Genomic DNA, 25,110 nt, shown 5'->3' on the forward strand with positions numbered 1-25,110 from the left:
TCTGTGTATTTCTCTTGAAGTTGTACATCATATATTTATTTCACATCTGGATTGCAATCTCACGCAATCTGTCAGTAACATATTTCATACTGCATAAAACACTCTAAATCTAAAATGGAAAGAAGCTAACAGCAACAATAAGATTATAAGAAGAGCATCTAATTGGCACCTACTTGAAAAGCCATTGAGCGCCACTCGACTGGGATGGTAGAACCCTCTCTTGCACTGGCACTTGTACTTGTCCAGGACAAACCCATGGCCCATGATTGGCTTGCACTACAGCAGGGCAGAGAGAGAGAGAGAGAAAGAGAGAGAACGAGAACGAGAGAGAGAGGTGTTTAAAAAAAGGTGTGAGTAAATAAGACAGGATGAGACAAACAGAGATGGGAGATGAACGATGAGCCAGCCAACCTAGCCCAATATTTGAGTTTCTCAGATGATGCTTTGAAAATGGCAGGCTCTGGGTTGAGGCTGTCAGAGCACAAATAGGGGGAAATATGCTCTAAATGTCAACACAGGCAGAAATACGACAGATGCCTACATGTGTTTTCAGGACAGGCTGTCTTTTTCTGTGGTTTTCTTGCTCTGTGATGTTAGTGGATTTCCTTTTGTTCTTTAAGACCCTTTAAACCAAAATCAGCATCTGGGTTTCCACATTCTATGTGCATTCATGAAAATTTGCCTCAATTATTTGCGCATCATTATGCGTTTCCATCTACATTTATGCAAGTTAAATATGGTCATTCTCCTTAGGGAAGAGTTCTGATCAGCTTCTGGATAAAAAAACAAGGTTTATGGAAATATGCAGGTATAAATGAAACAAATGCAAATTTATGTGAATAAGTTGCTTCCATCAACTTTAATCATGTTATAGCCTATACGACTCTAGAGTTAATCCACATCCCCAAAGCAAATCAAATTTCTGAGTATTTTCTGAGAAGAACATTTCAAGTTCTAAGTCAGGACTTCTTATTCAAATGGTCAAAATCCACATTAAAAATTTGGATACAAACCCAACTTTTGATTTGTTTGGAAACACCTATAGGTTTGAAAACAATTTTAAGAAGTTTTAAATAGGAAAATTACCGGAAATCTTAGTCACTTTTAAACGTGGTGCTAATGGTCTAATCCGATTCAATGATATGACTAATTAGCTGATCTGCCTGGCCGAAGAGTTGTGCTAATTATCTGCTGATTTAATGAGTGGTTGGAACATGTGGTAGACTACCTAAAAACGGCTTTCTGCAGTAGATTAACATAAGATGCATATTTTGTGCACTTAACACAGGTGTTTTCACTAATTAGCTCATCTTTCTGGCTGATGAGTAGTGCTAATTAGAATACCGGTAAGCTGGTTTAGTGAATGGTTGGAGCAGATGCGGTAGTACCTGTCTCTGGCAGTAAGGCAATCTAAAACATCTGGGTTTGTCCAGTCCACATTCTGGGTGGTGTTGTTATCAAATGTCGGGCGCTTAAAAATACGGTTCTTATGTATCAGTCATGGGTGTGTTTTGGGCGTAGCGTCCTTTAAACCAAGCAAGCAGCGCAACTTCAAGCAGCGCATCGGTATTTTGAGTCAGCTGTGCATTTGAAGGAATCTGCCGTGCTGGGTGTGTCTCTCCCTGGCTTGGCCCTGCGTGGGCAATCTGGCCTGCATTGTCTGCTGCTGCTGCTCTGTGTCGCCTTTATGGAGCTGTTGCGGTGGGCCGTACAGGGCTAATTGGTGGGATGATGAGAGGGTGTTTAAAGGGACACCAGGCAACATTTTCATGTTAATTAATCATCTTCGTAAGTCGGTATATGATTAAATGACTCATTACGGGGCGAATGAAGGCTCTCTTGCCCGCCTGCATCCTGCATCCCCAGCACAGAGGCAGGCTAACGAAATGCTAGCGATTGTTGCAAACGTGTGTATAATGGCAGAGCCGGTGAATAAGCAGCAAAAACCCTTGACGGAAGATGCAAAGAAAAGGAAAAGAGCTTCAGACCTAGCGAGGGCTCGCACACGTATCAACACGTACAGACGGTAGGGGGAGCTTCATAAAGAAAAAGCATCAGGCTTGCCTGGTATCCCTTTAAAATCACCGCCTTCAGTCTCCTCACTCTCTTTCTGCTGCTCCGGTATGACGACGAAAGGCTGGCTGCGGTCCTCGCTCCTTGCCCGTTTACCTTTTTGCTTTATACTTACACATACTGATATGCACAACACTTTTGGTTGACTTCCCACTCACTGACTTATGCAAATCATTCGTTAATAAACCAGCATATTCTTTAAACATTACATTCAGTGTGCTCTCCCCTATGACAGCTGTACTTTGAGCCAAGTGGTTCTGACATCCACTTAAACTTGCTTTACTAAAACCTAGAGTATAGCCTACACACATCTGCACTCGTCTATTATTTGAACTCATAGGCAAAGTGAAACTTTCACTATTGACTGACAATGGGTTACCATCGAAAACATAGCCTGAAAAAAGCAACACTTACCCCAATAATGTTCGAATGACTGAATAAAAAATCTAAGGACATTTATCCTGCAGAGGAGTTGCTGCTTACATCTAGTGACAGTGCGTCTTCAACTGTGCTTCATATGCGCCTTTCACTATAGACCAGGTTTTTCTTGGTCAGTGGCGAAATGCTTTTTAGATGGTGTAAGATAGCGATTTTTAGATAATGCACCAGACCACACCTTATGTCGGTAATTGCCACATCCCTGGGCGCATTGTTTAATAAAAGAGAAGGGCATGGCAAAAGATTTGAGTATAAGATACACTTTGCGTTGTGATAAGAATACACTATGCGCTGCGTTTCTGATCGTCAAAATAGGGCCCAAAATCCATTATGATATCCCAAAATTAAATCGTTTCTTCTTTCTGTTGTTTGTTTAGCACACCAATGTACTGGCAAATGCTGGAATGCTGATGCATACTTAAATGTCACTGTCTTCAGAGCCAGTATAGCAGAAGTCACTATGATTTAAACCTCGCACAGGCAGTACACTTCCCTTTGTGATAGGAGCAAGAAAGCTCAGAACATCTTGCACATTTCACCAGCAGCCCTGCAAGTCTGGAACACTCAATCTGAAATAAATAGAGCAGGGATCACGCAATTGATCCAGATGACTCGCAGGCCTGCCTCTGCTTAGGCTGAAGGTCTATGCAGTGCCTTGCTGATTTCGCTAAAGAGTTCAGATCCTAATTTCAGGATGAAAAAAACATCTGAGACGAAAGGACTAATGAGATCTCAGGGACTCCTAGGGCACTAGCGGTCCTGCTCTAAGAGGGGTTTTAACTCAATAACAATGTCAGGAGCAGTTCGAGGAGATGGGGAGATGAGACGCAAACACGTGCGCTTGCGCAGCATTGTGTACACATCTCAGTATCTGTTTACAGTGGTGCACTGGCTGGCAGGCGATTGGGAAAGGCAATGAAAAGGTGCTGCGGAAACCGGCTGTGAAAGTAATGACACCTATTTACTGCACGGAGCAGCAGGACTGGACTCAAATCAGTGTTTACAGACAAATCAGTGCATGTTCAAATGTAATAATATGGAAACCTATACGTTTAACTGTTTAAAGACTTTAAAAAACGAAAAGAAATACTGTAAGATGCAAGCAAGTGTAAATCATGATGGTGCCACTGGTTAAAGGAGTCATGCCATACACTTCTTTATTATTCTAGAACATTCCCTAAGAAACATGAGAGCAGTTTCTATGTAGAAACCATGCACTTTTCTAATTGGCCAATGCTCTATGACTATGTGATTTCTGTGGCCATTACATGCAGGGAAGCTTACAGTCTACTTTGGAAAGCTAGTGTACATCCTCTCGTCACATCGACATACCTTATTTCAAAGCCAACAAGACAAAATTGTTTCCTACGGCAAGGCACCATCTTGCAGCTACCTACAGCTGCCTTATCTATGCATAAGTACACCCAGAGCAGCTGCAAAGGCATGGGGCCTGTCCTCTCTGGACGGGAGAGTGGGGAAATGAGGTTGACTACCACACAGAGAGGAGACTGAGTGAAAGTACACACCAGGGTCCCCTCAGGCTGCTCACTATGCGCTCACGGTCAGAAGGGGTCATATGAAACGGGGGAGTGGGTCAGGGCTGGGGATAGCTATTCCCGCCACACTGTCAAATACACTAAAAATACACATTCTGTTGGGTGAAGGCTGCAAGTGCATCACTTGGCCTCCCCTGTGGATGCCCAGTGTGTTTGGACCTGTATGGTCATTTCGCAGAAGAGTCTCTGGTATGCAACAACCTTTGAATGAGGCTTTGAATGCACATAGCAACAACAGCCATGAACCTGTTTCATCACAAACTCTACAGGCATTCTGAAGATACGACAAAACATATAATTCCGCTCAAATCACTTCTTCACACAAAAACCATCACACACCCGACATCATCCGCTGCGCGTCGGGGTTCTGTTCTCCCTGTCGGGACTTATTTTCTGATAACTACCGGCGGACAATACATTATCCCTTACTAATCATGTCTCAAATTGATTCTGTTAACTGGGCTAATAAAAAGCATAGCATTATGTATGAAATATAATCGCTGACTGTCTGTATCATGAAGGGAATATTTCTGTATGATAATTTTATGTGAATGGTTTAATGATTCAAGTCTTTATGACTTGAATACTGTGTAGTTCTTATGGTCATTTGTGATTTTGTACCCATGTGTACCCTGTGTGTGTGTCTTTGGTCCGTGTGCAAGCATCCTTTGTTTTATCCTTGAATTCAGTGAAAGCCTGTCTATAGCCCCTTGCCTATCACCAGGTGTGAAATGTTGATGTTTGTAGAACCGCATGTGTCCAAGCCTCTGAAGGACTTCCCAGGAAAGGGGGTAGTTTTAATTAAAAGACAATAGAAGCTGGCCAGATGTCACCCAAAAGGCCACATCCCCCATACACCACACCTTTACCTTGCATATTCAAACTGGGTTGGACCTAGAGGTCACTCCCTCTCTTTGTGTGTAACTTTAAATATGGTCTCTGTTAGTCAGATAAGTTAGAAGAGAATACTGAGAACATCTGGTGGAAACCAATGATGGGGTGACCCAAACATGTACTTTTCTCCCTTGAGGGGCACTAGGCCCCTCATTGAAAAGAATAAAGCCTGGATTCTGATCTGCATCGTCCTGATTAAGTCTCAAGAGAAATATGGTAGTAAAAATATACTATCAATCAACATTCACTTTGTATCATACTGTTCAGGAACATTCTAATCAGGCAGAGAGCTGGGTGCCTCTCTTCTGTGCACTGGGCCTTTCCTCGTCTGTTTCTCGATCCTCAGCTGTGCCTGGCTTGGACATGCACAAGGAAAAGAGCCAGCCAGCCGGCTGAGATCCACACACAGATCTATAAATAAAGCTGAAAGCAAGAAACCCTAAAAGCAGTACAATCAGGCGTGCTCCCTGTGGAACGGAGACTGTCTCCCCCTGAATTCCCTGTGATATGAAGAGAAAAGGCTCCACTGAATGATGAGGCCGTTTAAAAGCTATCAAAATGGTTGCCGTTGCTGCTGGCGTATTTGGAATGGTGCATCCACACATAATTAATTTCTGGCTGAAGCCTGCCTGATGGATTCACGAGAGAGCCAGACTCTCTTTGTCAAGGACATGCAGTATTTTTATGATCTATTTCTCCAGGTAGATCTCTTGGGCCACAGAATGGGACAGATGGCTGAAGCTCTTTCTATGAGCAAACATAACTCAGCACATCTTTTAAAGAAAGGAAATGGCCACAGCTGACAGCCAGACATGTCATATGAAACCTGTCTTTGTCACTAACAATTAAGCAAAAGGAAGGCGTGCATCTCTACTGTATGTACTGTATGTATGAATGCATGAATATATGTGTGTGTGCGTGTGTGAGAAAGAGAGAGAGTATCTTGTATTTGTCTATGTGTAGGTATGTGTGTGTGTCTCTGTGTGTGTCAGGATAGTTTAGTTGTGGAAGTGGAAGCAAAGCAACTGGGTTTGTACTGTTCAATCTCATCTATTATTGGAAGTCACCACATTTGGAGATGGAGGTGTTGTGTATTTGTTTCATTATTGTCAACAGAGTCATATTACTGTATCATGTCCGAGCAGTTGTTACATCTGTACACCTTATATTTATTCTGAATTGACGCAAATGGAATTAAAATAATGTATGTATGCACATATGTATGTATATGTATGTATACATATATATATATATATGTGTGTGTGTGTGTGTGTGTGTGTATGTGTATGTGTGTATGCATTGATGTAGACAGGGTTCTAAATTAACTTTTTTGATCGCCAGCCAATGTGGCTGGTAACTTTATAAAGTTACTAGCCAATCAGAATTTCTACTAGCCAATTTGTTTCCGGTGAAAATAAGATAATTATGAGTTTATGAGATGAGTGTCACTGAATGCATTTGATCTTTATTTACATTGTTGGCATGGATATACTATCTATATCTATTTCTCTGTCGATATCCTCATCCCCTGCTCCATTCCTCTTCTCGCCCCCATAAGTCTGTCCCAACCACCGCCGCATTTAGTTTAATCTTAACTTAATAAAAAGGAGAAATAAATGATCATCAACAATGACAAGCCAGCTGGAAGCTGCTACTCGTTTTCTCTCCCTCTCACGTGTGATCACTTTCTCAATTAAATGCAGTAGCATAGGGCCTACTTTCAAGTTGGATCTTTATAGAGAGGACCCAAAAGTATCATCTTTATGTAACATGCTGTTGGTGCATGTTTACATTGTATAGGCTACTTTCTCTAACAAGAGTAACAGTTTGCAGTCCCTCCTCTGTCTCTAGGCACAGTGCGTGATGCGTGTGGTGGTGGTGATCACTCGATCAGGCAACTTTTTAAAACTGATCATTTTCGCCTATACAAGCTTCTCACGTTCCTCTTCATCTTCAGCTATAGACAATAAAATAAACGATCTAGCTGCTTCAGGTTTTGCGGCCTCCGTGACATCAGCCTCCCACAAAGGAAATAGACTAGGTAAACACAATGCGTTAATTGCGTTAATATTTCGTAACGTGTTATGTATTTGTGTTATGTACATGTGTTATGTACTTTTTACTTTACTTTAGACGTTCCGTTCGTTTCAGTCTCGCGCTGGTTTCACTCCGATCTGCACGCAGTCAATGGGCGTATGAAACGTCATCACGTAGCATTACGGCACAGTGGTCATGGGAAATATAGGAAGTCCTGCCAGGGGCATATGACCATATAATACCTCCATGCATATGACCGAGAGCACGTAATGCCCTCATGCCTCATGCATCACCAGCCAAACTGGTTAGTAGCCTACGTTTTTATTAACACCCGCCAAAATGAATTTTAACCCGCATTTGGCGGGTTGGCGGGTGTTAATTTAGAACCCTGGATGTAGATGCTGTATATGATACATCCCACAATATGTTGTACTGTATGCAGTTACACTTTCACTGGCATAGGCCTACTCTGAGAATAACTCCACTGGTCTTTGTGAGCTTGAATGGAAATCAATACGGAAGGCCATAGCGTTGGATCCAGCTCAACGTGCTGTTTTTTCAAGCAGACCTTTCCATGGGAACTGCCAAAGAAGTTCATTTTTAATGAAAGTGACCTGAATTCAGTCATGGTGATTATTAGGAATAATATAGTAGCTCTCAGGTAGACACTAAACACCTCCATAGTACACACTCCATCCACTGGAGTAGAGGGGCATCGATCTCCCTCAAGAGCTCTGTAAAAAAGAGGTCAGTTGAGAGATTTGTGTCTGAAGTTTCAATCTAGAGTGCATGCAAGCATCTGGGAGAAACCTCATTTTCTAACCAAGGCAACTAGGGGAAATTGCCCAAATCTTATCTCTCACAATCTTTTGTATGTGGCATACATAATTTGCTACCACAGAAAATGCTACATGCAATATGCCAACATAAAAGTGTGAAAAGACAGCATAAGATAGTGTAGGTTTGTAAATGATTCTCGTCTGCTTCTCCATTGGCAGACTACAAGTCAGATGACGCTAATTTGAGTTTTTGATTGGTTTGCGGTGTCTAGCAATTCATATGATTTGCCTAGTCAGTTTGTATGTTTTTTTTAAGGATATGATCGAAAATGTTTAGTTCATATGAAAAATAACTACTGTATCGCTGTTCTCAGAAATTAAAGCAGATAACAGCCCCCAGTTCACCATCACTGAACAGTGATGTTTACTCAGGCTTACGCAGAGAGCCAAGAGTGCCAAGGTGTTGTTCCCGTCATAACCAGACCTGCAGTGGTGGGACCATTGGTTTCTGAACATATGACTGTTACAGTAGATTCATAGATCTCATACTCACAATTACAGTTTTTCTCGATCGTTTTGATGCTTGTGTCAACTCTGACATCACGTTCTCAGAACAGTTAACACCCGTGTCTGAACAAAAGCACTCTGGCCAAAATGACACATTTTACTCTCTCAAAACACTTAAAACATGCAGCAAAAGCAAATCTTGCCTTCAAACAACACATTCTGTCGTCAAATCACTGTGTGATTTCAATCAATAATTTCACACTGGACAACTAAATGCAAAATCTAGTTCTCATAATGAGCATTTTTGTTATGTCTTCCATTTCTTTCTAATTTTTCTGGTATCAGAAAAAACTGTGACAAAATGTCACAAAATGTATTGAATAAAAGACAAAATGCACTGAATAAAAAATAATGTATTCATTCCTTCCAAGATGTAACTGTCATTGACATGTAAGACCTACAGTAAACACCTAGGCAAGACAAATTTCATTGAACTACAACTTGTCATTTTTGTATCGAAATACACCTACAGTAAACACCTTTTATACTGTTTTCTTCACCAAATAGGCAATACAGTACTTTGTCTAAATGTGCATTAGATTCACTTGCAAATAGCAACACAGTACAGACATGGCATCTCTTATAGATAATGAATGATTGCTGATTCAAGAATTGTGCAAAGGAGTTTCACACAGGTGTATCAGAGATTCAGACTTGTGCAAGGAATCTGTACCTTCTGTGAAAAGATGTTTTCCTTTTGTTTAGCACGGGGAAACCAATAGAGTTTGGGGACTTTAAATGACATCTGTGTTAACTGTTTTGCAAAAGGATGTGAGAACTGTGTGAACCCAATGAAAACATGTGAACACATTCGCAAGAGATGACTTCTGCTGTACAAAGAAAGTGTGAAGACCATGAAGACCAAGTGAATCCCAGTTTCGATAAGCAGGTAAAAGCAATCGAGAAAAACTGTAATATCGGAGCATAACGCATAACCTTTAGGGTCTAGATGTGGTCTAGTGTATGGTAGATCTAGGGATGTAACCATACACTCAACTCATGATTTGGTACGATTCACAATTTTAAGTTCACATATGATTTTCTCATTATTTTTTATTTTAACAGAATAACCTGCAGACAAATTATATTCCTTTATTTATATAAGCAGAGAGGAAAACAAAGTCTGAACTTGTTGTGTCCGAGTCCCATGCGTATTATCCAGCGATGAGGTTGATTTCATTTGGAATAATCTTTTCACCAATCTGACTCCCAATTTTACTATCGTTGCCAATCATCGGGATTTGTTTTATCACTCTGAACAACCAACCAACAACTGAACATGTACTGATGTCTGACATCGAACAAGTGAAATCAAAAGCAGGTTACGCCCTATTCTGTTTAAAAATTGCATCACGATTATTGTTTTTATCTGAACTGGTTGAACCGGTTGTACTGTGCATCGTTATATCACTACTATCCAGCTTTGCATAGTTCCTTAAACAAAATACCTAATATTTTTTATCTTTGCCTGAATCTGGTGATTTTTTACAGAAATGACTATGCAGGGACATTTTCACGAGAGAGACACACACAGGCCCAAAGCTGCCACAAGAGGTTGGTCAGGACACTGGACATCCTGCTCACCCTTGTCACACACTGACTAAATATAATCCAAAATTGCTAAATGCTAGGGCCCCTATCTTACAGCCAGCCCACTGTTGTGCCAGACGCGATGCAAGTCTTGTTGCTAGTTTACACCAGACGCCGTGATCATTATTCTGTCAGGCACACAAGTTGACAAGTTGTCAAATGAACCTTGCGCACTGCACAGTCCCTGCAAACCCTGGTGTGCTTGGATGAATGTCCTTAGGATTTGTATTATTTCATTATTCAATATTATTGAGCTAAGTGTTACTTTTTTCAGGCTGTTTTCGATTGTAACCCCTTGTCAGTCTGTAGTGAAAGTAAATAACTAAGTTTAAGAATTTGTTTTGTCGTTGCCCATGATTTCAAAATAGGCAAGTGCAGATGCGTGTATACTCTACTTGTCACACACACACTTGTTTCAGAAAAGCAAGATGCAGATTCCTTCTGCAGAGATGCGCTCACTCATCATCAAAATAACAACACAGTTTGATTTTGCGCTCCTTGCTCCTAAAGGGAATGGCAGATGTAACACACAACCATGATTAATTAAGAAATTAAGAAACTTAATCGCTTAAATGGGGCCCTAGATAATTATCAGGCAATACATCTGTCCTGTGCTTGCTTACTCAGGGATGTGGTCATCAAACTTCATACCTTAGAGTTTCATGTAATCCTGATCTAATTTTAATCATACTCATACATGTTTGGTCTCAAATTGCTTTTTTGCTAGTGGTAGTGTGATTTTTTTCATGAGGTAATTATCCTGAACAAGAGTTATGCAACATCTGGCTAAAATGCTGATTACTCAGATTATGGGTCTCACCCACCATCCAAATATCTTCCTGTCCTTGAGAACACATAGGCAGGTCTTGGTTCACACTGCTCTATTTTACATCTGCATTATTTATGGATTCGTTGTTATTGGCTCAGAGAGGGGGTGTACTTCACAGATCAGACAGACTCTAGCCCAAGCATTTCCCCCATTGCTAAAGAATGTGTCATATCCCCTCAAGGTTCCCACTTCTTTTAAGTAATGTCATTCCATTCCACGACATAAGCAGTGTATTCAGTGTTAGATTACACAGCCAAGTCTAATCTACAACCTTAACAGTCTAGTCAAGTGTAGTCTACATTATTATTGAGTATAGCACGTACGAGTTTCCTGCAATTTGAGACGGCTCCATCGAACCCCATGCAGCAACATTAGAATACTTGAAATGTCACACGCATTTACTGTAATGGGTTCTAGAACCATTTCAAACTCACATCCTTTCAGTTAAACATGTTCTGAATGTCTCTGCTTGCCCTCCTATGGATGTGTTTCCCTTCAGCATGTTTTATCGCTGTGGGTGCTATGTCGCCTAGCTGTGGTGGGAAATCCTTCATTTCGAAAGTCGAGACGTCCTCATGCTTGAAGATGTGCTTGTTAGTGCTGCAGGACTTCAAAAAAGGGTGGAGTTGGAGCTCTGCATGCATTCCCCAAAGACGGAGCTGTACAAGGAGAGCAGGTGAATGAGAGTTTAAGATGCTCTCTCGCAAGGAGACTTTAGTACTTTGACCAAAGTCTTCCTGGCAGTGTAATATGTGTGATATGTGTGTGTGTGTTTGTTTGGCGATGATGGCGAATGTTTGTGGATAGGCACATTTGCCTTAACGAATGTGTCTCTGTGTGGACAAGAAGGGTATATTCAAATATATGTACAAGTATAAATGAATGTCCTCTGTATGTGATTGATTGTGTGTGTGTGTGTGTGTGGTGTTTGTGCGTGTGTGTGTGTGTGTGTGTGTGTGGTGTTTGTGCGTGCCTGTGTGTGTGTGTGTGTGTGTGTGTGGTGTTTGTGCGTGCCTGTGTGTGTGTGTGTGTGTGTGTGTGGTGTTTGTGCGTGCCTGAGTGTGTGTGTGTGTGTGTGTGTGTGGTGTTTGTGCGTGCCTGAGTGTGTGTGTGTGTGTGTGTGTGTGGTGTTTGTGCGTGCCTGTGTGTGTGTGTGTGTGTGTGTGTGGTGTTTGTGCCTGTGCCTGTGTGTGTGTGTGTGTGTGTGTGTGTGGTGTTTGTGCGTGCCTGTGTGTGTGTGTGTGTGTGTGTGTGGTGTTTGTGCGTGCCTGTGTGTGTGTGTGTGTGTGTGTGTGTGGTGTTTGTGCGTGCCTGTGTGTGTGTGTGTGTGTGTGTGTGGTGTTTGTGCGTGCCTGTGTGTGTGTGTGTGTGTGTGTGTGGTGTTTGTGCGTGCCTGTGTGTGTGTGTGTGTGTGGTGTTTGTGCGTGCCTGTGTGTGTGTGTGTGTGTGTGTGTGGTGTTTGTGCGTGCCTGTGCCTGTGTGTGTGTGTGTGTGTGTGTGTGTGTGGTGTTTGTGCGTGCCTGTGCCTGTGTGTGTGTGTGTGTGTGTGTGTGTGTGGTGTTTGTGCGTGCCTGTGTGTGTGTGTGTGTGTGGTGTTTGTGCGTGCCTGTGCCTGTGTGTGTGTGTGTGTGTGTGTGTGTGTGGTGTTTGTGCGTGCCTGTGTGTGTGTGTGTGTGTGGTGTTTGTGCGTGCCTGTGTGTGTGTGTGTGTGTGTGTGTGTGTGTGTGTGGTGTTTGTGCGTGCCTGTGTGTGTGTGTGTGTGTGTGTGTGTGTGTGGTGTTTGTGCGTGCCTGTGTGTGTGTGTGTGTGTGTGTGTGTGTGTGTGGTGTTTGTGCGTGCCTGTGTGTGTGTGTGTGTGTGGTGTTTGTGCGTGCCTGTGCCTGTGCCTGTGTGTGTGTGTGTGTGGCTGAGTGTGAGTTTACGTGTGTTTGTCTTGTCTGCTGCTGTATGGCAGTGACAGCACACCTCCAGGGACATCCCACTGCTGCGCTCCATTTCTGCCCCACTGCCTCGACTCCACTTCACCATAAATAAACCAGCAGCTTTACCGGAACACAAACCAAGGGCTGCGCCCAAATGGATTTACAATCTTCCCACCGTGACAGTCGGCAGCCAACATGCAGATCATTATCTATCAGTTCCAAAAACAAATGTGACACATCACTCGTCCATGTGACCTCACCCAATGGCCGGTGAAAACCGGGTTCTTCTTAAAAAGCATGGCAACGCCTGCTTATGTCCATGGGGGATCTGACGTGAATATAGAGGGAAAAAACAGCCCCTCGTGCACACCAAACACACCATTTGGGCTTAGTCCAGAAAATCTGGTGCCATATTAGATAGCCCAAAGTGAAATTAGCACAACACTAGACTTTTCCAGCAGGCCACCTCAAGAAATGGAGGGAAAGGACATAAGATAATCTCACAGCAGGGTGTGAGAGGAGGAGGAAGAGCAGCAAGATGACAGGGACACAGTTGTGTCTAACTTTACAGCGTGTCAAAAAAGCTACTTGGTATAAAATGATGCACCGAAGCACTGCAGGCTTATGGAGTGCGTGTTTGTGTGTGTGTGTTTATATGTGTGTGTTTGTTGGGGTACGGCGGGTAGGGGTGGGGGAGGGGGTGTGAGGTGGCAAGATCATTTGGGAGGGTTCATCAATAGCCGTCTCAGAGCCCGCGGGATCCAGGAGTTCTGCGCTGATCCTTTAATCCCATGTGCCGAACGATAAAAGAAGCCGGGAGGGCAGTGAGGTAGAAACATAAATATTTACATTCTGCCTTCAGTCAACCAGTCATCGCCACAGCGCTGAGCTGAGCTGAGCTGGCTGGCAGGCAGGAGGGGGGGCAGGGGCAGCCCCTCGTTTCCTCCTCTAGCAGCACCTCTCTCCCGATGTGTTTTTGTCATTAATTTTTCATAGGTGAAGGGTATACAGTGCACATCGCCAGGCTGCTGCTCCATCATTGTGCTTGCAGTGATGTCCACCTTTCGGTAGGATACACAAGCAGCTATTTACAAATGGTGCACAAGTACACTTGACCCAGGGGCAAGTTGCCACCTCGATGCACCATACAGTACATATGAAACCATATGGGTTATACCACTTGACCCATAAAGATGTATGGGTCTGTGAGGATGTACGTAATGTATCAGCTGAACTCCAGTGCAGCTACAATGGCACACTCATCACCTGGGCAGAGGGACCACTGGGTTCATGGTCAACATCTTGTACCTTGTTGAATGAAAGCCCTATTTTTAGTGCAGAGGCAATTTCACATTTTTAGTGTCCAAATAGCACAGATATATAAGCAACTCTTATAAAATTACCCTATCATAAAAAAACCCAGAAACATACGGTCACAAAACACATGCAACACCGTCTAAAGCACATACTTAAGATATGTTCTTACCCTTTAATTATATAAGATGTAGGGTTATGTAACATCTGCCCCAGGGAGCATTCAAAATGCATGAGAGGTTGTGCTCAGTTCATGGTGGAAAACAGCAATGTACATGCACAGCCATTGGACAGGAAGGGGAAGCAGAAGCAGGGGAGGGGGCTTTGGGCATTTCCACCCCACTTAAACGCCTTAAAAGAGCTAGCCTTGTTTTATTCCTCATCTCGCCCGTGGCTAATAAACCCCTCTATCACTTGATATCCTCCCACCTTTTTCCTGTCAGACCATCTTTTTCTTTTTGCTGTCCTGGCGAGAAAATAGAGATTGGAATAATATTTGCCCGGGCCTCTTGCTAAAGGCTTCAGGGGAGTCTGCGGCGCGGGATCAGTGTCATCCTTCAGTCCTAATCCCGCGGGCTCTGTGCTCCACTGGTTGCATATGCTCTGGGTACACTCATCCTCTTGGCCTAGCAAGCTCATGGGGCGAACAAAAAAAAGAAAAAGAACAAAAATCAATGCCCTTGTTGTCCTTGTCAGGGAAGGTGGCAGGCTGCCATAGCTGGGAGGTGAGTCACCAGCGGAGGTGTTCGGCCCTTCACTACGCTGTTTTAATTACTGTTTAGGACCCAGTCGGGGGGTGGCTGTGGACATGCAGGCCAGGAAAGAGGCAAACATCTATTAATTAATAAAGACTTTAGGCATTAGAGACAGAGATACCAATGTTAGGTATTAAACTAGACGTATTGCATAGGGGGTAGTAATGTGACAACCAATACATTAAGAGAATGAGCAAGAATAAAGTGAAATAAGAAGATATTTGCCTATGAAAATTTAATGAAACATAGTTTACCAATGTGGCGGCTGTACACTGATCTGGTGGGAAGTACCCATGAGTTATATTCTATAGTTTTGTGCCATATATTCTTGTGCTAAATTTCCACATTTTGTGAAATGTATGTACCATATCATTCATAATCAACAACATAAGATTCATTGTATAATTGTACTTTGTACTGATTTATTTACAAACCAATATGTGGTAAGACTTTTATTTTCAGGTTATGCACCTCTTGGTATATTAGAGGTGCTGGAAGCCACTGGCTTTGGATGTGAGATATGAGAAAAACAACAAAGTTGAATCAAGCTCAGTATGGTCAGTGTAAGCAAAGTATAAATGGTGTCATAACATTTCATATTTTCTTTGACTTAAGGTGTCGCTAAACAAATTTTAAATGATCCATCGGGACTAAGTTTACAAGACTGCCCAGTTGTATTACAGTTTATTTTCCACGTCTACACAAATGTGAGAGGTATGACAAGAAGAGTTTGGCGGAATTCTAAGTCATGTAGTGTGTCATCATTTGTTTCTTTTTATTTGGTTGTGTATGTTTGTTTCTTGGCAGAGTATTGTGCATTATATATTCGTCTAAACATTTTCTGTTAAACCAGCGCATGGCTCTCTGAATCCTCCTGTTCCAAAACACGCTTGCATGCATGCAAAAGCACTGAAATGAGTGGTTAGCCAGGCTACACAAAGCGAAAGCATTTGCATGTTGGGTAATACTGGATAAAGAGCCACTCATTAAATCAGGAAATGAGAAGAGTGATGCCCGCCCCTGCCGAGCGTGATTCTGCTAAATGAGACACAACCTTGTCAAAACACAACACAACACCGGCCAATTTACATTTTTAAACACAGAATGAAATGAACGACTATTATCCTGACAAAGAACTTTCTCTCTCTCTCTCTCTCTCTCTCTCTTGCTCTCTCTCTCTCTCTCTCTCTCTCTGTCTGTGTGTGTGGGTGGGTAGATTTTTGTATGTGTGCTTATATGCATTTCAAATTTCATTTCCCATAGAAAAACATCCACATTGAGTAGCAGTTGATTTTATAGGAGTCCGTTTTGAACAGCCTTAAGCCTTTCTATTCAGGATGCATGGCTTTAACTGGAGCCGATGTGCAGCCATATCTGGCTGAATTGTTTTTGAAACCAAGTCAGGGGAGGACAACATTTAGCTGTCGCTTCTGGGTTATGCTCCTGAAAAATCCCATGCCAAAATATTCATGTCAAGCCAATGATGTGAACAGAATAGACATTTTCCTTGACAGGGCAGACAAAAGCTGTAACCCCCCCCCCACACACACACACACACAAACACACACGCGCGCACACACACACACACACACACACACACACACACACACACACACACACACACACACTGACAGTCAACTTGCATAAAAAAAACTCTCCCCCATCTAGAGGAGACAGGAAATATGAAGTTAAGTCTGAGGGCTCTCCTACACACAATCCCAAGAGACACAGCACACAGACAAAAAGCATGGTCAATAATTCATCTGTGCCATCCATTACATAGTATTCACTATAGATCAAGCCATGGAGGCAGGTCTACTGCACTACTCTTCACAAGCACCCTCCCTAATCATGACTTCAACACACTAGCCACACACACACACACACACACACACACACACACACACACACACACACACACACACACACACACACACACACATACACACTCACACACACACCCACACGCACACACACACACACACCCACACGCACACACACACACACACCCACACGCACACACACACACACACACCCACACGCATACACACACACACATGCACACACACACACACACACACACACACACACACACACACACACACACACACGCATACCCACACACAGCCTGAGGCCTAAGACCACTGTCTGACTCAATCGATACTCTCGCTCACTCTTTGAGACAGATGGAGCTTAAATCAGATGACGTCTCAAGTTCCACATCCAAAAACACTAGCACTGGAAGTCTGAGAGGCAACACCTCCACAGGCTGCACTTAAGAGGGATGGATGGGGATGGATGGATGGATGCAGCACAACATAAGAACTCAAACTATGACACCAGAATGGACTACGATTCAATTACAACATTGCTCAAAGAGATAAAAATGTCAACCCATTTGCTCAAAGCTTTGATGCTTTTCTTAAATGTCTCTTACAAAGTATACATAATATACATGTATAGCCTACATAATAACCATTCATACATGATCAAAGCTGTGTGTGTGTGTACTACTTGATATTTGTTTAGATTTGTGGCAACGAAGGAGCAGAGCATAAGCAGGAATATGCATTTGTTAAATTATTTACAAAACAGTCATTTGTGCACTCACCTCCATGCTTGTTAGGTTACAGCGATGTGTGCCTGCAAACCAACCACTGCTGGAGCACTGATCAATGTCCACATCCTGCAGGTTCACATCCACCCGCACAACTCCTCTGCAGGAACAACAGAGAGAGAGAGAGAGAGAGAGAGAGAGAGAGAGAGATGCTTTACTGGTCTTGTTTGTAAAAGAAAGAATGCATAAGGAGGGTTACATGGAAAAGGATTTAGATTGCTTTTGATTAAAATTGGCTCCTGAACAGAAGCCCTGCTTTCAAAATGAACACTTGTACAAGGGGCTACTCAGCCAATCAAATATTAGGAACTTGTAATTTTCACACGTACAATAAATGCAAGAAAGCTTAAGCATAATCAGGCCAGAAGTCATTAAAGGAGATTAGTTTAATGAGACTTGTCAAAAAAGACAAAACTCAACTTTAAAAGTAAGTCAGTCAAAGGACATACTAAAATATCTGAACCCTAGGCCTACAGAAAAATGACAGCTATTAAATGGCATGTCTACAATTAGCGGGAATATATGCCAAAGCCATCACTGGGTCTCCTTATGAAGTAATTGTTGCTCAGTCTCTTCACAACAATCCCGATCAAATAAAAAGAAAATCTGACCTCAGGCTGGCTCTGAAAGGGAAGTGGGAAGTGAGGGCTACTGTAACTAGTGTGTCACTTGTGTCCTATTTCCCACCACTGACTTGACCCCAGACACAGTGGGCAATATGAGGGCATCATTAGCGTGCCATTCGATTGTCAGAAAGACCAGTGGGCTTTACGGACCAGCTCATTAGGACAGGTTGAACTGCAGTGAGACCAAAGACCAGCCTTTTCAAAGGCATGTCTTACCAGCAGAAATCCTGAAAGTCAGTGTTCACTCTGTGTGTGTGTGTGTGTGTGTGTGTGTGTGTGTGTGGTCAGGTTAAACAACCTCTTCATCCACTGGTTAGGAAGCAAGTGCTTTATTCAATTTCTTACAGCTCTGAAGGAATGTTGCAGAACAGAAGTTTCCTGAAATATTTTAATTCTCAATGACATTTGGGTCTTCCTCTTGGTGTTGTGCGAATGCTTTCTACTGATGTAAATATGTGCACTGTACTACAACTAGCTTGTGTAAATATATGGCATTCACATCACCCATCAGTATCACTCTCACCATGGTGTTCTTTTTATTCTTTGGGTTGTTACTCTATTTAGCTTTTTCCCTCCACAGCTAAAATGTGCTATGGCTTGTGTCTCACTGGATTTCATAGATGTTTCACTGGATTTCAAAATGAGACAATCCTTTCCATATAGTCCCCATAGCTTGAAGTTCAGCTCCATCTAAGTTTTGTGATATTAAGTGTGTGAGATAATGTGTCACATAATGTATGCTAGGGGGGAACACAGCATATGCTCGGCATTAAGTCCTATCCAACCCCGTAGCTTTCCGACTGCAGCGCCTTTCTCTTTGATGTGACACATGGAGGGTCGGTGGCGCAGCAGACTAACAGGCATATCCAAACAAAAGGGATGAAGAGGCTTAGTGCAGAATGACAGACACTTGGGTGGATTCTACATGACAATCTAAGGTGCTGGCTGGTATTTCAGCCATGTTTTCCATGTGCCAGCTGTGTGGGGCTCCTGTTCAAATGTTCTTGCAAGGTTGCATCAGGACAAGGAAGACTTGTAAGGGGAGTAACACATGTTGAGCACTTCCTAGCTGCTTTTCATTCACTCCTGTAAAAGGAACATGCCAACTTTTTGGGAAATTAACTTATTTGAGTTGGACAGGCCATTACATATTTATTGCACACACTTCTTTCTTCTGCCTGACACCATTAACATAGCTTAGCATAATTAACAGGAAGTGGGTTACACCAGTAGTCCCTACTCCCTTTTAACTATAACTATAGCTATAGGCAAGCTAATTTCCCAAAGTTGGTGTTCTCCTTTAATCGAGAAGCATTCTAGATGAGCATCTCATGAGGCTGATTATGATTATGCCTACAGTGTGCAAAGCAGTCATGAAGGTGAATGGAGGCTGCACTGGAGAATATGCTGGAGTCATTGTTATTGTAGGACCCATTTACTGGATCCTACAATAACAAAGTCCAGTTCAGAGACTGCCTCTGTTTAGACCCTCAAAGGAACCTCAGAGGCTGGCAACATGGTTATATCTCTTTAATTTTCATCCAAATCGACATCTCCCTCTGTTGCGAGCCAGAGCTGTCCAAAAGAACAGACTTGGAGCCAAATATGACAGCAGCACAGGCTCAAGCACACAACGCCTTCTGTTTTGCCCTTACCATTCACTCTCCACACTTATCCCAGGCACACACACACACACATACATACTTATTATGCACACCCAACAGCATAGTCTGGGGAGACTGCAAGCCTGTCAACTTTCTCCCTCACTGGAGAGAACTTGTGCAAACACTTTAAATGGCAGGTAAACTGACCGAGGTCCCTGAGAGAGAAGGAGTGGGAGCCAAAGAACAGAGGAGGCAGATGGGAAGAGGTGAAGAGAGAGAAATCCACATTCTTCTACACATACATACTGTAGCTCTGTTCTGTGGACAACAAACTTTGTGTTCTTGAAAAGGCGAAAAAGCACAAGATGCCTACACACTGTTGCCTTCAATACAAGAGACTATTCAAATGCATACTATCAAAAGACATTGACTGTAACGCTGGCTGCCATGGCAATGGCATACCCTATGCTGTATATTATGCCATAAATGGAAATGAGTATTACTTCTGATTTGTGATACATTAAAATGCAAGTTTATTATTCACAAATGTATAATGTTTGTCCATTTACACATATGGTTAATGATTCCTCAACACCTGAGCTTGAAGCTTGTGCAACGGATTAAAAATATTCAGCAAACGATTTGCAATGGCCTATAACCACATAATGGTCTAAACACTATCCCCAGCGGTCTTTGTTATGCTAAAATTCAATTAATAAGCATCAATGAGCATTTAAGGAACAGACCATCTGCTGTAGATTACTGAATCAGACACAACTGCCGATTCACAATGGGAAAGCGGTGGCATTTATGAAACATTTCAGACAGCGGACTCCTTTCTATCTGCTGTAGTATTTTTCCTCAGCTCCCAGCCTCAACATATACTGAGTAAATCTAATATGCAGCTGCAAGTTTCACTCAGGTTTGGTTCCTTTTATCTGGATGCTAGATGACAGCCGGTGGCCATGTCTCGTTTGTCTGAGAGATGTGAGAGTGTCATTTTAAATCAAGTCATGAGGAGCCATGGAATGAGATAGGGACTTTTTTCTCCCTTTGAGCTCTACTGGCATGAGTCAACATCCAGCGTCAACCAATCAAAGGTCATCATGTCTGCGGATAGTGTCAAAGCCCCAATATGGAGCCATTACCTTAATGGCAGACTGTGAAGTGTGTGAACTTTAAAAGTCACCAGCAAGGTTCGAGGGAGGAAATGTAAAAAAAACCCATCAGACTCTTCAGAGCCTCATCTGAAGATTAAGTCACTGCTGGCTCTATTGGCTTCTCTTTCTTTCCTCCCCACAAGTTGTGCGGCTGTGCCCAGCCTGTAAAACTAATAACATCATATAGGGGGTGATTAGTCTTAGTGGATATCACTGAGAAGTTATAAGGCCTTGACATGAGCATGGCCTTCCTCTAGGCCTCACAGCAATTCTCACTTTTAAATTAAACACAACTGCAACCTGACTTCACATTTTAACCTCAGTGTGATGATAAGGCACTTTGACATATTGTACACTTGTAATGTACAATTTCAGTCATGTTCAGGAAGTAATTTTCACTTAGTCCAAAAGTGATTTAATATACATTTGAATATCAATTGCTGCTGATGATCTGAGGAGATTCTCTATTATAAGTACCATATTAGACTATTTGGACAGATGGAAATGAACATGCCATTAATTACTACTATTAACAGATATGCCTATATTATCTAGGCTACACCTAAATGTTAATGGAAAGTGTCTGCTCATGCATTGGTATGTAGTCATATTGGGCTGTTAAATTCATACCAGACTTATTCAAGTAAATTTCAGAGGGTGTCAGGTTTCAGGTGTGGTGTACATCTTTCATCATTTATTCATGGCCGAATTGATTTTAGAATCACACAGAGAGGGTTCTGCAAGGTGAGATGCTTGGAATTCACCACCAACTTAGGAACTGTACACACATACCTACAATATCAGAACACATGATTGAAATATCTACGGATGAGCCCACACACACACACTCAAAAGTAGATATGTTTAAAATGCAACCATATGTTATAATCGTGAAGAATTACAAGATCTGATGCAGGCAACTAGGACGATACAAAATGATTTTTAAGATAACAAAGACATCAAGTAATTAACGTTGTAAAAGTGTTTTCATCCAGTGACACATCTTGGGTGCTGATATCTTTGCCATCCACTTAGCTTTGATGTTTCAGTGAGGCGCATATGTACATGGAACATCAATTAAACATACAGTGGATCCTCAAAGACCTAGTGCCATTTTAGAATTTGTCCCAGCAAGAATACTTGTCTTGAATATCAAGTCAAATTGCTGTGAGGATGTTTCTACATTTTCCTATTCATATTCACATTCAAAGGTGAAATATTTTGCTGCACCAGTTTAGGTGTTTCTACGGAGATAATTACATGCCACACATTTGGCTTTCCATCCAGTGACACTGGAATAACTGAGTTAATTCTGCCCTGCACAATGGCAAAGCAAATGGGTAAATTATATGTGTGAAGCTAATTAGTTAGGATGTTTAGAACTTCAGAACACTGACCGCTTCTGACATATAAATCAACCCTGCCAAGACCACTTGCTGTCACCATATGGAAAAGATCAGGGCCGACAATACTAGTGGAATGCACATTTTACACCCATTTCCGCTTCGTATTATTCTCTTATGTTACATTTAGGTTATGTTTCATTGAACAAGAAACATGAATTGAATATGTGAATGGTACATTTATAAGAATGGCATGTACAGAGAAAGATAAAAACAACACGTGTTCAGACCTGCCATAGCGTGTCATACCTGAACTCTGGCGCGGAGTTGGCCCTCAAGCCGTAGAAACCAGCAGATAAGGTAAGGAGCCAGAAAGGAACAAAGTTTCCGTTCTCACACTCCAGGTATGGAGCCGACCACTTGATCTGATCTTTGTCAAGAACATAGCCATCCTGAGCGGTTCTGCTATCCCTGCTCGAAACCACACGGGAAACGTGTGGCTTTTTCCGGTCCCTAAAATCATGGTACCACTCTGAATCCGGCGCTCTGTTTCTTAAGCGATGAGCGGCCGATGATGATAGGTCCTGGAGCACTATGTCCTTATCTTTTCTGGTCGCTTGGAGAAAGACTTGAGGGCCAGGTGTGGGTGACTCTGCGTGGAAAGTGACCACTGCCCGGTGGATTTTGGGGTCTCCCTCCAGCATGCTCCTGACCAGTGCATGGTACCACTGAATATCGCGCCTTATCGACTGCTCCCTCGACCGGTTTGATTGTAGAAGCATGTTTAGGAAGTTGGTGGCTTGCGCCATAGTATCCAAAACACTGTGGAGAGAGTAGTGCGAGGCGACCTGAGATCCACCACGCAGACTGCTCAGCTCATACCGCCGTGAGCAGTTTACATGTTCCAGCGTTGCAGAGTCTCCCGTGTGAAGGAAAGCGGTCACCACCCTGGGCAGGTCCTCCTCAATTTTGTGAGCGACCACCGTGCGTTCAGTGACCGGCTTGTTAAACAGTGTTGGGTGGTATTGCGGGTCACGATTGTTCGGTGTGCTGTACACTGGATACCTTGTCCTGGTCTCCGAATCTTTGTCATTATCAGACCATTCCACATATCCATAATTGGAGCCGAAAGCAAATCCTATTCGTAGGAGCAGGTATATCAGAAGAATACCCATACCGTTCGCCTTCTTCACGGATAGGAATTCAGGTTTAGTTTACATCCAGTCTGTTGGGTACACCATATACATTAGCAGAACTTCGGATCTTTTTCAACTGACTCACTAATCTCTGGATAACAGTTGGTGGACATTAGTCATCCACGCGTTTCGCATGCAATTAACAGTAGTTGAACGGATGAAGTGGCTTACATGCTGCCCGCTGTCGTCTTTTAAACGCCACTGGAGTTTAGTCGCATTATTTACCACTGGCGGTCTCGTTCCTTCTTCTGCCGTTTGATACCAGATGTTACCAATCAGACGCTCCCATCAAGAAAATGCGTTGCAATTGACTAAACCACTGCCTTCACACTGTACCTTCGCAAACATTGTGATGAAATATAGCCTATCAGAACCTCAAAGAAAGCTGGAACAGAATGCTCTCGTATCCAGTTTCTTTATGGTATACGCCAGGACAGCTCACAAGTCGTAGACTTCTCTATGGATATTTTTTCTGTCAATCACGAAGCTGGGTGGATGTTAGGTGGGGAGAGGACGGGGAGCTGTCCAGTGCTGAAATCGGCGCAAAGGGTGGTCGGGGAAGACATATCAGTTAGATTAGTTACGCGGTCCAAATCGAGAAACCATATGGTCGTTATTGAATATTGATATAATTTATAGGCTACCTCTTTGTTGTTTCCATTTCAGATTGTTCCGGTGTGCGCAAACTCCCTCCAGGAATGTGGAAATATAATTTCATTGCCGATTTGGATTTTGAATTTCATTTCAGCACGTGATTTCAGTTTTTTGTTTTGTTTTTAAAACAAAGTGAAACACTTTAAATTGTAGGCCTATGTTCGCCCGTGGGAAAGTAGCCTAATGTAGCTCCTGTGTAATGGCTGCGGGAGCCGATCAAACCCAATCAAATCCTTCAGACTGAATTCCATTTTGCATCATTTTGTAAAGACAGTAGCCTATATCATAAACTCAAGTCAACAAGTCATACCCTCCATCTTTACCCCAATCACCCTCTGAAGAAGCAACGACTCATATGACCTCATGAATATTTCACACATATTCATATTTGGAACTTCATCAACATTCTTTACAACCATGGCAATAACTGAAGCACTTCATGGTTGACTAAAATGTTCAGCATCCCACAAGTCTCTTTTTTCAATTTTGTGTTCACCTACTTAGAATTGCAAAGCAGCACTTTATTTAATACATGAGGAGTTATTTTGGATTTTCAATTTTAGATTTGTACTGTATCTATTCAGTCATAAGCATACCATGAAAAAGTAACTGTGTTTGGAATGTTTTTTCATATATGTGGTTTTTATGCAAATATGTTTGATTTGGAGTTGGAAATGTAATCTTTGAACAGTCAGAGAGAGAGAGAAAGATACACAGAGAGAGAGAGAGTGAGAGATACACTCATATACACGTAGGCAGACACACAAGTACTGTAGCATAGAATTGTAAGTCACATGTCAAAGGTATATTAGGCTTTAATATTACCTCAAAGCTGATGGGTGCTTACCCAGTTTAATCTTCATCCAACATACAGCTGTGAGGGCTACTTTCATGCTATCACAAACTGTGTTAAGATTTACTAATTGACAGTCAGCCACCTTGACGTAACTTCTGCTGTCTCTGTGACCAACTTAATGGCTCTTCACCTGCTTGCCCCTGTGATGCACACAGTGTTAAAGGCCCTACAGAGGGGCTGGCTTGTGGACCCTCTGCATCCCAACACAACAGGTTCACCCCTTGCTTGCCCTATTGATCTGCTGCTTTCCTTTAGCTCAGTGCGGTTTGCCCTTTTGCTCTTATTGGCCTCCCCGATGCA

At 42.5% G+C, this 25,110-nt stretch overlaps 1 protein-coding gene across 1 annotated transcript in view; it reads right to left on the reverse strand.

Annotated features, from left to right (window-relative positions):
* The window catches only part of gpr158b (G protein-coupled receptor 158b), a 42,963-nt gene extending 19,684 nt beyond the window's left edge, over positions 1 to 23,279 (reverse strand). Inside the window, exons 1-3 of the mRNA XM_076293317.1 lie at positions 22,414 to 23,279; positions 17,366 to 17,471; positions 174 to 276 (exon numbers count right to left, since the gene is read on the reverse strand). Of these exons, the coding sequence (XP_076149432.1) occupies positions 174 to 276; positions 17,366 to 17,471; positions 22,414 to 23,279 (1,075 nt within the window). The remainder of the gene's footprint in view (positions 1 to 173; positions 277 to 17,365; positions 17,472 to 22,413) is intronic.
* Between the last annotated feature and the right edge of the window lie 1,831 nt (positions 23,280 to 25,110).

Source organism: Alosa pseudoharengus, unplaced genomic scaffold, assembly GCF_046254945.1.
Source record: "Alosa pseudoharengus isolate Yale_2024_CS ecotype anadromous, Long Island Sound unplaced genomic scaffold, YU_APseudo_1.1 YU_APseudo_1.1_scf_2, whole genome shotgun sequence".
In the NCBI taxonomy this organism is placed as follows: Eukaryota; Metazoa; Chordata; class Actinopteri; order Clupeiformes; family Clupeidae; genus Alosa; species Alosa pseudoharengus.